Source organism: Pleurodeles waltl, unplaced genomic scaffold, assembly GCF_031143425.1.
Source record: "Pleurodeles waltl isolate 20211129_DDA unplaced genomic scaffold, aPleWal1.hap1.20221129 scaffold_69, whole genome shotgun sequence".
Classification (NCBI taxonomy): domain Eukaryota; kingdom Metazoa; phylum Chordata; class Amphibia; order Caudata; family Salamandridae; genus Pleurodeles; species Pleurodeles waltl.
In genome coordinates, this window is record NW_027150390.1 from 2,513,565 (window position 1) to 2,527,704 (window position 14,140).

At 49.2% G+C, this 14,140-nt stretch overlaps 1 protein-coding gene across 1 annotated transcript in view; it reads right to left on the reverse strand.

Moving 5' to 3' along the window:
• The window catches only part of LOC138279164 (cytochrome P450 2J5-like), a 117,018-nt gene that overhangs the window by 15,686 nt on the left and 87,192 nt on the right, over window positions 1-14,140 (reverse strand). The window contains exon 6 of the mRNA XM_069219385.1: window positions 174-315. Within this exon, the coding sequence (XP_069075486.1) occupies window positions 174-315 (142 nt within the window). The remainder of the gene's footprint in view (window positions 1-173; window positions 316-14,140) is intronic.

Genomic DNA, 14,140 nt, shown 5'->3' on the forward strand with positions numbered 1-14,140 from the left:
AAGATCAGAAAGATTATTTTGGATGCATATCTGCCATTATAAATTTTGTTGCAGCACATAGGGATTATGTGCTAGTGCATGCTTGTATGTAGATGATCAGTGAAGCAAAGTGTGGATGTGTGTAAATGTGTTTCGATGTGTATATATAGCTTCTATGCCAGTTTGTCTCTCACCTTGGACTTCTGGAAAGGCCACCATGTAAAGCAGAGCCCAACGTAGGGTGGTGATCATGGTCTCAGTGCCGGCCACAAAGAAATCAGTCACAACCTGCATCATGTTGTTATCATCAAAGGTCGAGGTGGGGTCACCTTTTGCCTACAGGTGACAGATATTGACATGGTGAACAAAATAGTACTGAAGTAGTTTCATTTATTGCGTACATAAAAAAGAGGCACAAGAAAAAGAAAGCTAAAAGACCTTTGCCAACTATGATAATATGATCTTAAACAACCTCCCCATATCCATCAGGACACTCCAACCCTGTTCCAACTTAAGAAAGAGCTGAAGGCATACCTCTTTAAAGAATACTACATTGCAACACAGTATCAGTCAATTTTTTCTCTCACACAGCTACCTCTGGCCATATCTTTGCTTTTCGTCCCATGCAGTGCTCCACTGTGTTTTTACTAGGTTGTGAGATACAAATGCCATAATACATATATATTTTGCATACTTTCTTTGACAAAGAAATGTGAGTGGTAAATTACCCAGAAGAACTGTGTCTACTAATTATAATTTTAAGGTTTCTAATAATCTGTTCAAAGGGGAAAGTAAAGAATAGAGCTTATAACCACTGTATTTTGCTCTCGGTGCATACCTTCCTAGATACTGCTTACGTAGGTTACTGCTTTAGTTAAAATCAGTAGATTTTATATATTTTATATATATATATAGCAGTTCTATCGTTACAGAGAGCTCAAAGTGCAATAATGAAACCTTCTAATAAGGGAGAGATCGAACAGCTTATGTGAAGGAAGCCCATAGACAGTTAAATAACACTGAAAGTTATATTAGGGAGGACATAACATATCTGGGTGACCTACAAAAAAGAACAAAATTATACTTCCAGCCAATAAAGGGATGATATGATAGCCAACTGTTAAATTGGGATAAATGACAGTTTCTAAGAAATGAAACACCTTTGACTCTGACTTTTAACCTGCTCCAAAAAGTACATAAAAGTGTGGTAAATCCACCAAGGTATCCAATTGTCTCCTCAAAGAACAGTTTATTCGAGAATACACTCATCTTTGTAGATCACTCCCTCTCTCCTTTTGTAAAAATAATAAATTCCAATGGGAAGGATACAAAACATTTTTTGCAGAAGGTACAGAATCTCTATTGGGGGAGGAGCAGTGGTTGGTCTGCTTAGATGTAGAGAGTCTTTATACAAGCATTAGACACACTGATGACATAAGAGCATGCAAATATTTTTAAAGGGCCATGAGTATACACATGTTGTAACATACACACATGCTTCTTAAAATGGTGAAAATGTTTTCATATCCGAAGATGAATGCTTTAAACAAGTCCTAGGCACTTCCATGGGCACTTGCTCTGCCCCCAGTTATGCCAACCTGGCAGTCGGCTTGTGGGAGGAGCAGGTGCTCTGTAGTAGTGATTTGGCAAACTGGATGGGTAAAGTGAGCATCTAGCACAGATATATAGACAATGTGTTCTTTGTGTGGGAAGGAAGTGAGACTGATTTGAAAACTTCCCACAAAGAATTAAATAAAAATGATGTCAATTTGAAATTCTACAAAAAGAACAGTTGATGGATGGAATGTAGACCAAATCAAACATTCACCCCCAGTCACAGATCTGGGTTTAATCCATCAGTTTTTTTGCTCACCATGCCGTTCCAGTTTGGACCCAGCCATATGCAAACCAGTCTTGACCCTATTCCCCATGGGAGCAGTCCAGCCCGAACTGCCAGGCCAAGTCCTCCCTGGACAGATCTAGAATGACATGGTGAGCAAAAAAACTGATGGATTAAACCCAGATCTGTGACTGGGGGTGAATGTTTGATTTGTTCTGCATTCCGTCCATCAACTGTTCTTTTTGCGTTTGTCGCCTCCAAGTGGGAAGGGTATGCCCAGACGTGGGTCACGTGCTCACTATGCCACCAGATTCAAGCTAGCCTGGCTGAAGAGGGGTGAAACCCCAAAACCGGTCCCAGGATGCTTGTTTCTGGTCTAGGGAGGACCTGGTCTGGCAGTTCGGGCTGGACTGTTCCCATAGGGAACAGGGTCAAGACTGATTTGCATATGGCTGGGTCCAAACTGAAATGGCATGGTGAGCAAAAAAACTGATGGATTAAACCCAGATCTGTGACTGGGGGTGAATGTTTGATTTGTTCTGCATTCCGTCCATCAACTGTTCTTTTTTAATTTGAAATTCTACAGCCAGAAAACAATAGAGTTTCCAGACCTACTGTATCCGTCATTAATGGAATGTTAATAACTGAACTGTTTAGGAAGAAGACAGCAGGTAACTCAATTTTGCATGCTGCGAGCTCCCATCCCCGAACTTTATGTGAAATATCCCATAAAGTGAGTATTCACGAGATAAAAGGATCTGTAACTCGGAGGAAACCTATTTAGCAGTAAAGCAAGAGATGTCAAGAAGATTAGAGAGCAGGGATTACCCTAAGAAAGCATTAAAACAGATCAGTAATAGGGCAGATAAAGTGAGAAGAGAGGATGTATTGTTTGGATCGCAACATCCAGGTAAGAAAGGAAAATAAGAGAACAGAGAATTAATGACGTTTATAACTGAATTCAACGATCAGTCTGGAAAATTAAGATACATTTTGAAAAACAGCTGGGGAATTCTGTTACAGGGCCCAGTTTTTAAGGGTAAAACAGGGTGTACATTCTTGATTTCGTATGAAAATAATCTATCCTTAAGGGATATGTTGGTACACAACCATCTCACTTCTAAAAAAATGACCAAGTTAGAACAAGTTAAGGGTTTTCGCAGGTGTGGACTGTAGGAAGCTGGCCTGGTGAGCACCAATGGTGTTATCACCTTATACAAGGTCCAGGTATCCCCTATTAGTGAAGTGTAGGCAGTGTCTATGAAGCCAGGTCTCTATAGAGGTAGCTGTGGATGAGCAGCCAAGACTTACCTAGGAGACATGCAAAGCTTTTGCAATATCACTAAAGTCACACAGCACTATCACACATGAAAGAACCACACAGTGTTACAAACATAAAGGTACTTTATTATGGTAACACAAATACTAGAATACTAATACGCAGTCCCCCCAACTTGAGGTAAGTAAACACACTAAATATATACACAATAGCAATCAGTAAGGAGCATAAAGTCAACAAACATTGGCAAAAGTATTAGAAAATGGTGACGGCCCTAGGGAAGGGTCAAACCATATACTAAAAAAATGGAATGCGAGATACAGTCTCCCACCTAAGGATGTGGAAGCGTTAGAGGGGAGCTGGAGGAACTAGGAACCCGAAGAGGTGAGTACCAGAGTGACCCCAGCGACCAGAAGAGCAGAGGTAAGTACCTGGTCTTTCCCAAAACTAACATGGAACTTAGCAAAAGGATAGTGCAAGACCCAAACCAGACTGGAAGGACCCAAAGGTGATTTCTGGCAGAACAGGACCTGCAAAGGAAGGGGACCAAGTTCAATTTGTGATGGAATGTCCGATTGTGGAAAGAGCCACTTCCCACCCTTATGTGAATGCAGGACCTGGTTGTTGGAGGAAGAAGAAGACCACCTGTGCAGCGCAGGAGATGAAGAGGAGTCCCTGAAGTGATGTATATGGGGTCCCATGTCGGCTGTAGGGTTGTAGTGGGTCACTGGTGCCAGGGAACCACCAAAAAGCCTTGGCAAATGCAAAAGAAGGCAAAGAAGTGTTGCAAGGCTGAAGAGGATCAGCAAGGCCCAGGGGACTCGACCTAATGAGGGGAGTCCGGGGTGACTCTCAGCAGTTGGGAGAGTCACCAGAAGAGGGTGCAGCCCCCGCAGGCAACCCACTGGCAGGAGGCATAGCAAGTTACAGTGAGGCCCACTCAGCACACCTAAAGAGAAGTCCCACGTCTCTGGCGAACCAGAGAGGAGACTTTGCTTGGCAGGAAAAAGTGCTGGGGGCCAGAGCTATACAGAGCCTGAAGATCCTTTGGACCAGGAGCAAACAAGCCTTGGTAGATGCAAGGGTCGCGATGCACAGGGGTACTATCCTGCAAGGACAGGCAAGCGCTTACGGTCCTAGTTGGACGGCTGGCAGAGAGGATCAAGGGGACCACTCCAGACCACCACCTGTGATGTAGGATCCATGTAGTTCCGGAGGAGCACAGATCCACGCAGCAGGTGGTCATTGCAGTTGGTGCCTACAGATGTAGGGGAGTTACTCCTTCACTCCAAGGGAAATTTCTTCTTACTTTTTGGTGCAGGCTGGAGTTTCATCAACTTCAGAGGATGCACAGCTGGGGAAATGTTGCAGTTGCTGGAAGGAGCCAGAGAAACAATGTTGCAATGCGGAGTCGTTGCTCAAGTTGCAGATTATCAAATCAAATCATTAACATTTATAAAGCGCGCTACTCACCCGTGCGGGTCTCAAGGCGCTAGGGGGGAAAGGGGGGGTTATCGCTGCTCGAACAGCCAAGTCTTTAGGAGTCTCCGGAAAGCGGAGTGGTCCTGGGTGGTCCTGAGGCTGGTGGGGAGGGAGTTCCAGGTCTTGGCCGCCAGGAAGGAGAAAGATCTCCCACCCGCCGTGGAGCGGCGGGTGCGAGGGACGGCAGCAAGTGCGAGGCCAGCGGAGCGGAGGGGGCGGGTGGGGACGTAGAAGCTGAGGCGTCTGTTGAGGTATTCCGGTCCCTTGTTGTGGAGGGCTTTGTGTGCGTGGGTGAGAAGACGGAAGGTGATCCTTTTGCTGACTGGGAGCCAATGCAGGTGTCTCAGGTGTGCGGAGATGTGGCTGTTGCGGGGTACGTCGAGGATGAGGCGGGCCGAGGCGTTTTGGATGCGTTGCAGGCGGTTTTGGAGTTTGGCGGTGGTCCCGGCGTAGAGGGTGTTGCCGTAGTCCAGGCGACTCGTGACAAGGGCGTGGGTCACGGTTTTTCTGGTGTCGGCGGGGATCCAGCGGAAGATCTTGCGGAGCATGCGGAGAGTGAGGAAGCAGGCGGAGGACACGGCGTTGACTTGCTTGGTCATGGTGAGAAGAGGGTCCAAGATGAAGCCGAGGTTGCGGGCGTGGTCTGCGGGGGTCGGTGCGGTGCCGAGGGCCGTGGGCCACCAGGAGTCGTCCCAGGCGGACGGGGTGTTGCCGAGGATGAGGACTTCCGTTTTTTCAGAGTTCAGCTTTAGGCGGCTGAGCCTCATCCAATCTGCGACGTCCTTCATACCCTCTTGTAGGTTGGTCTTGGCGCTGGCGGGGTCCTTGGTGAGGGAGAGTACAAGTTGGGTGTCGTCGGCGTAGGAGGTGATGATGATGTCGTGCTTGCGTACGATGTCGGCGAGGGGGCTCATGTAGACATTGAAGAGTGTCGGGCTGAGCGATGAGCCTTGAGGTACGCCGCAGATGATCTTGGTGGGTTCTGAGCGAAACGGAGGGAGGTAAACTCTTTGGGAGCGGTTAGCGAGGAAGGAGGCGATCCAGTCCAGGGCCTGGCCTTGGATCCCGGTGGAGCGTAGGCGGGTGATTAGGGTGCGGTGACAGACGGTGTCAAAGGCAGCCGAGAGGTCGAGGAGAATGAGGGCGACTGTTTCACCGTTGTCCATCAGGGTTCTGATGTCGTCTGTGACTGAGATGAGGGCGGTTTCCGTGCTGTGGTTGGTTCGGAATCCGGTTTGTGAAGGGTCGAGCAGGTTGTTGTCTTCCAGGAAGGTGGTCAGCTGTTTGTTGACGGTCTTTTCTATTACCTTGACTGGGAAAGGTAGAAGAGAGATGGGGCGGAAGTTTTTCAGGTCGCTTGGGTCAGCCGTAGGTTTCTTTAGTAGGGCGTTGACTTCAGCGTGCTTCCAGCATTCGGGGAAGGTAGCAGAAGAAAAAGAAGAGTTGATGACGGTCTGGAGGTGCGGGGCGATGATGTCGTCGGCTTTGTTAAAGATGAAGTGCGGGCAGGGGTCCGAAGGGGCGCCGGAGTGGATAGAGTTATTATTGGTTCCTGAAGAGTCCAGTTGCGGTTCCAGTGGCCAAAAGATGAAGTAAACAATGCAGAGGAGTCCTGGTGGAATCTTACATGTCGAATCTGAGGACCCACCCAAGAGGGAGACCCTAAATAGCCCTGGAAGGGGGATTGGTCACCTAGCAAGGTGATCGCCTATCAGGAGGGGGCTGTGATGTCACCTGCCTGACCTGGCCATTCAGATGCTCCCAGATGCCTCTTTCTATCTTGGATTCAAGGTGGCAGAATCAAGTGACCACCTGAAGGAGCTCTTGGCACCACCCCTGGGATGATGATGGATACGGGAGTGGTCACTCCCCTTTCCTTTGTCCAGTTTCGCACCCAAACAGGGACCATGGGTCCCTGGACTGGTGCAAACTGGTTTGTGTAAGGAGGGCACCAAATGTGCCCTTCAAAGCATACCGGCTGCTTGGGAAGACCCACTTTAAGCCATGTAACCCCTATTTCCAAGGGAGAGGGTCACTCAATCAATCAGTATTGTAAAGCGCGGCTACTCACCCATGAGGGTCTCAGGGGGCTGGGGGGGAGGGGAGGGGCCTGTTCCGAAGAGCCAGGGGTTACCTCTCTCTACCACAGGAAAGCGTTTGTTCTTCCTTCCTCTGCCTGAGCTGGTCAAGCAGCAGGAGGGCAGAAACCTTTAATGATGGCAGCAGCGCGGGCTGCCAGAAAAACCCCAGAAGACTGGTAGGAGTAATATCGGGGGTCCTCTAAGTGCATGGAATCAAAAACCCAATACTAGCAACAGTATTGAGGTATGATTCCGACATGGTTGATACAAAACATGCCCAGGTTTGGAGTTACCATTATGTAGCTGTACCTGTGTCCAGTACACGGGTAAAATGGCTTCCCCGCACTTACGAAGGTCAGTGCAATGGAACCATTGTGATTGCCATCCAGGGGCTGGCATCCTAGATGCACAATGCAATGCATTCCTGGAGGGCATTCACGGTGGATTGGCGGCCCAACAGAGATTGATTCAGGCTCTTGCCTCCTCTCTGATGGCAGCGATTGTCCCTGTTTCTACCATCCCCCCTCCAACTACCACTGCCCAGTCCCATTCTCCTCGACCACAACCCATCCCAGGCACACATACAGATGAGCATGCACACAAGACAACACCCAAGAGTGGCACAGGAAAACACAAGCCCCACAATTCATCCCACAAGCACTCACGCAAACACCATACAGTTGCAGACACGACAACATCCACTGCCTCCACTGTCTCCCCCTCCACCTCCTCCTCCACCTCCCTCCCAGTCATGTCCACACTCACACCTGCATGCACTACATCAGCATCCACTACCAGCATCACCACACCAAGCAGCACACACACCTCACTAGCAGACACCTCCACAACATCCATGCATGCGTCCCCTCTGTCCTCCTCCACCCGGGCTGTCCCCCCCTTTAAAGGACAGAAACGCAAGCACTCACACACCCAACAGCCATCCACCTCACATCAGCACACCGCCCATGCACCTGCACCCAAATCCAGCAAACACCTCCTACAACCACTCCCTCAACCTCCACTCCCATCCCTCCTCCCACCACACGTCCCTAAGAAGCTATTCCTTGCCCAACTTGACCTCTTCCCTCCCCCCCTCCTGCCCGTCAGAGCAGGGTCCAAAAGAAACAGCCCAGCACCTCAGCCAAACAGTTCACGGGGACAGTGGTGGCACCACCTACTCATGGTGGAAAGGATACCACACCTCCAGGCAAGAAGGGGAAGGCGCCTGCACCTCCAGGCAAGAAGGGGAAGGCGCCTGCACCTCCAGGCAAGAAGGGGAAGGAGGCTGCATCTCCACCCAAGAAGGGGAAGGAGCCTGCACTTCCATCCAAGAAGGGGAAGGAGCCTGCACCTCCATCCAAGAAGGGGAAGAAGCCATCAACCCCTGCCAGGAGGGGTAAGGAATCCACGCCCCATGTAATGAAGAGGACGAAGCCCTCTACTCCAGCAAAGGCTGTCAGGGTGACACCTACATCACCACCAGCGGTCACAGGGCCCTACTGCCAGTTGAGGAAGTACAGCCATCACCACCTCCAGAGGCTGCCCAGGAGGCACCATCATCTACCACCACACTGCAGCCACCACCACCTCCAGAGGCTGCCCAGGAGGCACCTCCATCTGCCACCACACTCCAACAATCACCACCTGCAGAGCTGCCCAGGAGGCACCTCCATCTGCCACCACACTGCAGCCATCACCACCTGCAGAGGCTGCCCAGGAGGCACCTGCATCAGCCACCACACTGCAGCCATCACCACCTGCAGAGGCTACCCAGGAGGCACCTCCATCTGCCACCATCGTGCAGCCATCACCACCAGTGGACACCATGTAGGCCACCCTACAGGGGCTGCTGTACGTGGGGCCCCCTCCAGTAGGAAAGTCACCCATCTGAGAGACTGTGGCCTAGCACTCCCCAGGACAGAGCAATGGGCATGTTGCCCCACCCAGAACCAGTGGGAAAGTCACCCACCTGAGAGACCGTGGCCTTCCACTCCCCAGGACAGAGCAATGGGTATGTTGCACCATCCCGATCCAGTGGAAAAGTCACCCATCGGAGAGACTGTGGCCTTGCACTCAACAGGACAGAGCTATGGGCATGTTGCCCCATCCAGAACCAGTGGGAAAGTTACCCACCTGAGAGACTGTAGCCTTGCAATCCCAAGGACAGAGCAATGGGAAAGGAACCCCCTCCAGAACCAGTGGGCTTGTTCCCGAAACCGGCTGAGGTTCCCCCCTCCCCCTGAGGTGCCTGCCCACTTGCAAACTGATGCCCCTGCAGAGTTCTATCCAGATGAAGTCAGGATTCGATTTGAGCCTTAGATTGTGGCCATATGGGCCCTTTGAACATTGGACTGGGCAGTGTCCCTTTGTGTACATGTGTACATATCTGTTTCATGGACAATTCCATAATTTATTAGCTGTTGATATTAATACATTCACTTTTGTGCATTCCTGTTGTCCTTACATTATTCTGCTGTGCTTCAACTGCAAATTGTTTTTCGTGTGCAGCTGGACGTGTGCATGGTGTGTGTGTGTCGGGTGTGTGTTGTGCATGTGTGTGTCACTCTTGTTTTCCTCCCTCCCTCCCTCCCTTGTGTGCTAGGCGGCTGTACTCACCATTGTCGTCTTTGTCGGCGTTGGTGTTCCAAGTGGAGCATAACGTAGAAGAGCATCAGGAAAACTTGCAGTTCGGGATCCATGGCGGCATTCGTCTTCCCTGTGTCTCCGATGATGAGTCAGTTCTCGGTTGTGCAGTGTTTCCACAAGGCTTTTTATGGCATTGGTGCCAACCCGGAAAAGGTGGCCGTTTACTGTGTCATAATGTGGTGGGTGGTACTTTGTCTTCTGCCTGGCTGTTGGTGGCTACCGCCGTGGTGAGTGTTGTTTCCGCACTGGTGGTTGGTGTGGTACATTGGCCGTCTATGGGCGTTATCACCACCATGGTCATAATTTGGCGGCAGTTACCGCAGGCCAGTTGGCGGTATTACTGCGACTTTATCACTCCCTATCAGGATCATAATGATGGCCATAGTCTTTTCACCAATTTTTTTGAGACACTGTGCAAGACGTACTTTGGTCGATTTATAAGCATGGAAAATGGATAATGAATTATATGATCAAGACCCCGCATGAGGTCAAAACGTGTCATCTTTTTCTCTGCTATCAGAATTAATTGGGAAACAAAGCAGTATTTGGTCTGGTTCATTACTCGAACCTGGAAGTGGGGAGAGTTGCCTTTTGAATATATAAATATATATACATACTTTTTATACAGACTGTGAATTAAAGATTACTATGGTCTATGGAAGGAAAAGTGTCACAAATGTTTGCGTCTTCTGCTGTCTCTTTGTTAGACATGTTCTTTAAATTTCACCCTGTCAATATTTTGACAGCTGTGTTCCTCTTTCATATATAATCACACATAAAATTGGGTCACACTGCGTTTGGCCTGAGCTCCACAGCTCTACATGGTGGCCCACTCACAACCTGAATTCACACCACTACATAGGAGCTACTCTTTTAACAGTACATGCAGATCATGAGTAGTATGTTGCATGAAAAACTACAGCCTGAAAAAATCATATACACTTGGGGTACGCAAGAGTAAGTAAAATGTGAAATGTAAACAGAAACAAACATTGCTTTTCCCAGGCTGAGAGGGCAGTGTCTGTTTTGCTGACATAATCTGTCACTGATGGTGGGGGAACAAGGTGGGGCCAGGACATTTACAGGTGGGCACTGGCTCCACCAGTGTCCCACCCCTAGGATATGTTGGCCCCCAGGTAGGCACAAATAGCAGATGACACACCGGTTCGAATTGCGTTACTTTCTTCCTAGTGCCAAAACCGGTACGCAGCTCTTTATTACTTTTCCCAGCCCGCTCCATTCCCTTCCTCAGTGCGGTGTTCCCTAGCAAAACACCCCCGCGCATCGTCAGGACATGGGACGATCCTTCAACAACATAACATTCCTCCTTTACTGCGGTCTCAAACAAAACAAACGTGACACAAACTTTCAGATGATTAGGCATACATATATGCATATAATGAGAAAGAGAAAAAAGAGAGAGAGAGAAAGAAAAATCAACAAAATGCAAAAAAACAATGCTTGATACTTGTGAACTTGTCTAGTCCACCACATAGTCACTTAGTCAAGAGGACTTCAAAGCACATGGTCTTAGGTGGAATCTTCAGGTCCCGCTCCATTCTGGGGCATCTCATGACACCTCTGGATTTTCTCTGGAGGCTGGAACATACGTGGACATCCCATTCTCTTGCAGGTCAGCTCCCAAAATGGCCTCAGCCCTGAAGGGCATGGTCACCGGTGATGGTCCTTGTGGTTGGGGAGCAGGCACTATCCCTTGGGGTACCTCTTGGTGGAGTAAATTATCCGGCTGCACTATGGCATTTTCTCCATCCTCTCCCTTAGCTGTGGCACATGTTGCATCTGCTTGCGGGCCCTCGTCAGGGGCACAATATAACTTGAAAAATGATATGTTCCTCGTAACCGTATCACCCTGTCATTGGTGGTGATCATAGGCCCCTTTATCACAGTCACTGTCCAGGGGTGAACTTCAAACAGTAATGAAAACTTTCCTCCTAGGTGCCGATTGCGCACAAACACTCTACTCCCCACTTGGAGGAGCCACCTTCTGGCTCACCTCACTCTTGAAACATCATTCTTGGCTTGACATTGATGTAGGGCCTCTTCAGCCTGACTCCAATGCGGTGAGGAAAACTCTCTATAAGGAATGGAGTCCCTCATGCCGTGTTGCATGCAAAGAGCAGAGTGGCTCATTTTGGTTGTGGCATGGGGTGGTAATCTGTATTCCCTCAGAAATGAGTATAACGCACATTCTATGTTTTGGTTATTCGCAAGGGCAATTTAGAGAATCTTGTTCGGAGTATGCATGAAGCGTTCTGCTTCATCATTGGCCTGGGGCCATCAGGGAGTGATCTTCAAATGGTGGGTACCCCACGATCGAAGATACTCTGACATCTCTTGGCTGGAGAAAGGAGGCCAGTTGTCAGTCCGAAGCTCTCGGATGAGGCCATGAGTGGCCATTACCTTTTCCAGGCAAGGGATAGTGTTATCTCCATGATTTTGACTTCTGGATACAGTCATCAATGACAACCAACAATTGTCGCCCATCCGGTAAGCTCCCAGAATCGGCAAAGCTCTGTGCAATGGATATCGGGGAATCACTTCCGTTATAATCTATGAGGACTCCTCAGAGGAAGCAGCTGCCCTGGCACATTAAACAGTGTCTCACCGTGCATTCTACGAGTTTGTCTAGGTGGGGAAACTACACCTTGGATCGCAGTCTGGACTTGGTCCTGACAATTCCTTGGTGAGCAATGTGTGCAAGATCAACCACCCCCTGCTGTAGTTTCTTTGGGATGACAAGTCTCGGACCTTTCATTAGGCATCATTCGGGGATATGGCTAGCTCGAGATGGACATGGTGTAGAGGGCTGAGCGTCTCTCTGGCATCTTCCGTGCGATTGACCATGTTCTTGTTTAATGAGCTCCAGTTTCCTGAGGTGACTGCTGAGATGACCAGCTGATGGCAGTCATCCTTGGCTATGGCTTGTGTAATGTCATCAAGGGAGATAGGAAGTGGTTGAGAACGTTCCACCACCAAACAAATGTATTCCTCCATCTATTTGCCCTCTGACACTTCTTCCTAAGTGGCAGGTCAGGTGTGTCAGGAAAGATAGTCCGTCGGATTGTGTGATCCTGGCTGATAGACCACTGAAAAATTGTAATCTTGTAGTTGAAGGATCTACTTCTCAATCTTGAAATGTGGTTTGGAGGAGAATCCTGTGAAAAGGGGAATGAGGGGTTTGTGATCAGTGTATACTGTAAATGGCTGGCCATATAAGTCCTGTGAAAATGACGGCAACCCCAGTGCACTGTAATGGCTTCCTTTTTAAAGTGGGAATATCGTTGTTCGGTCTTTGTCAGAGCCCTGCTCGCAAAGGCCACAGAAGCCCATTATCCATTTTCCTGTCTCTCAGACAGCAGTGCCCGAGGCCAACAGGACTGGCATCCACGGATAATTCTGATTCACGACTGGGGTTGAAATAAGCTACGGTGGTCTCGGCAGACAGTGCCTTCTTGATCGCCTGGAATGCCTGCTCTTTCACCGGCCTCCAACTCCATAGACTGGTAGTTTTTGTAGTTCTTGTAGGGGGGCTGTAAGAGTGGTGAGTTTTGGGATGAATTGCCCGCAGTACGTAAACATCCCCAGGAAACTGTGCACCCCAGTGACATTGGTGAGGGCAGGGGTGCCTGGATATCGCGCTCCTTCACTGGGTCCAGCATGACCCCCTCTTCGGAGAACATGTATCCGAAGAACGCAATCTCCCTCTGCATAAAAACACATTTTTCTTTGTGGAGCATTAGGCCATTATCATTCAGTCTTTGGCAGGTGGCTCTCAGGCATCCTAGATGTTCTTCCAACGTGGGCGCATGAACCAAAATATCGGCACTAATGTTGATGACTCCTTCTAGGCCAGCTAGGACTCCTTGAATAGTGCCTTCAAAGACTTCCACAGTACTGGAAATTCCGAAACTGAGTTGTTTGTATTGATGGAGATCCAGGTGGGTGGATAAGGTTGTGATTGCTCTGGACTCCGGTGCAAGCATGAGTTGGTGATAGCCTGCCCGAAGGTCCATTTTGGAAAACCACTTCGGCCCACTGAGTTTGGCCACAATGTTGTGAACTGCGGATGTCAGGTGTCACTCCCTGCGAATGGCGAGGTTTGGTATGCGCTAGTCAACACAGATTCTGACCTCCCCTGGCTGCTTTGGCTCATGGGTCACCATGATCAGCGACACCCAGAATGTGGGGCCCTCCACCTTTTCAATGATGTTGGCTTGCTCCAGCTTCAACCTTGGGCCGTAGATGGAATGCTACCCTCCCATGTTTAAGGGCCACTGGCTAGATGGACTTGTCTATGTGAAGGTGTATAGGGTGGTCCTTGAGGCAGCCGATGCCCTTGAATAGTGGTGCAAATTCTTCCACCAGTTCGTCAACAATTCCACGATGGACGCTAAAGGCAAAAGCAACCACCTGTAGACGTTCAGCCATCTGGCAGGTCAGCAACATTCCAGATCCATCTTTGGTCACGTAGTCTTTTGCCCAGGTGGACTGGGATTCATGTTGAATTTCTCTCGTAAACATGCCAACCAGAGAAAGTGGGGTCGAAGAGCCATATGTGAAAACTTGAGTTGACGTGAGGCGCAACACTATTTGAATAGGCAACGTCTTCAAGACCTCTTGCGCCAGGATGTTGATGGACTCCCCTTTGTCAATCAGTGCGGGGAGTTGATGGCCCGCAATGGTGATTTGGCATTGTGGTCCTCTTTTTTGAATAGCCACTCAGCTGTAGGGCATGAATGACATGAATAGTGCCCTCTGTGTCATCGTCATCCATGTACTCTTAATCTTCAGGGCTCTATGGAGTTTGCATCT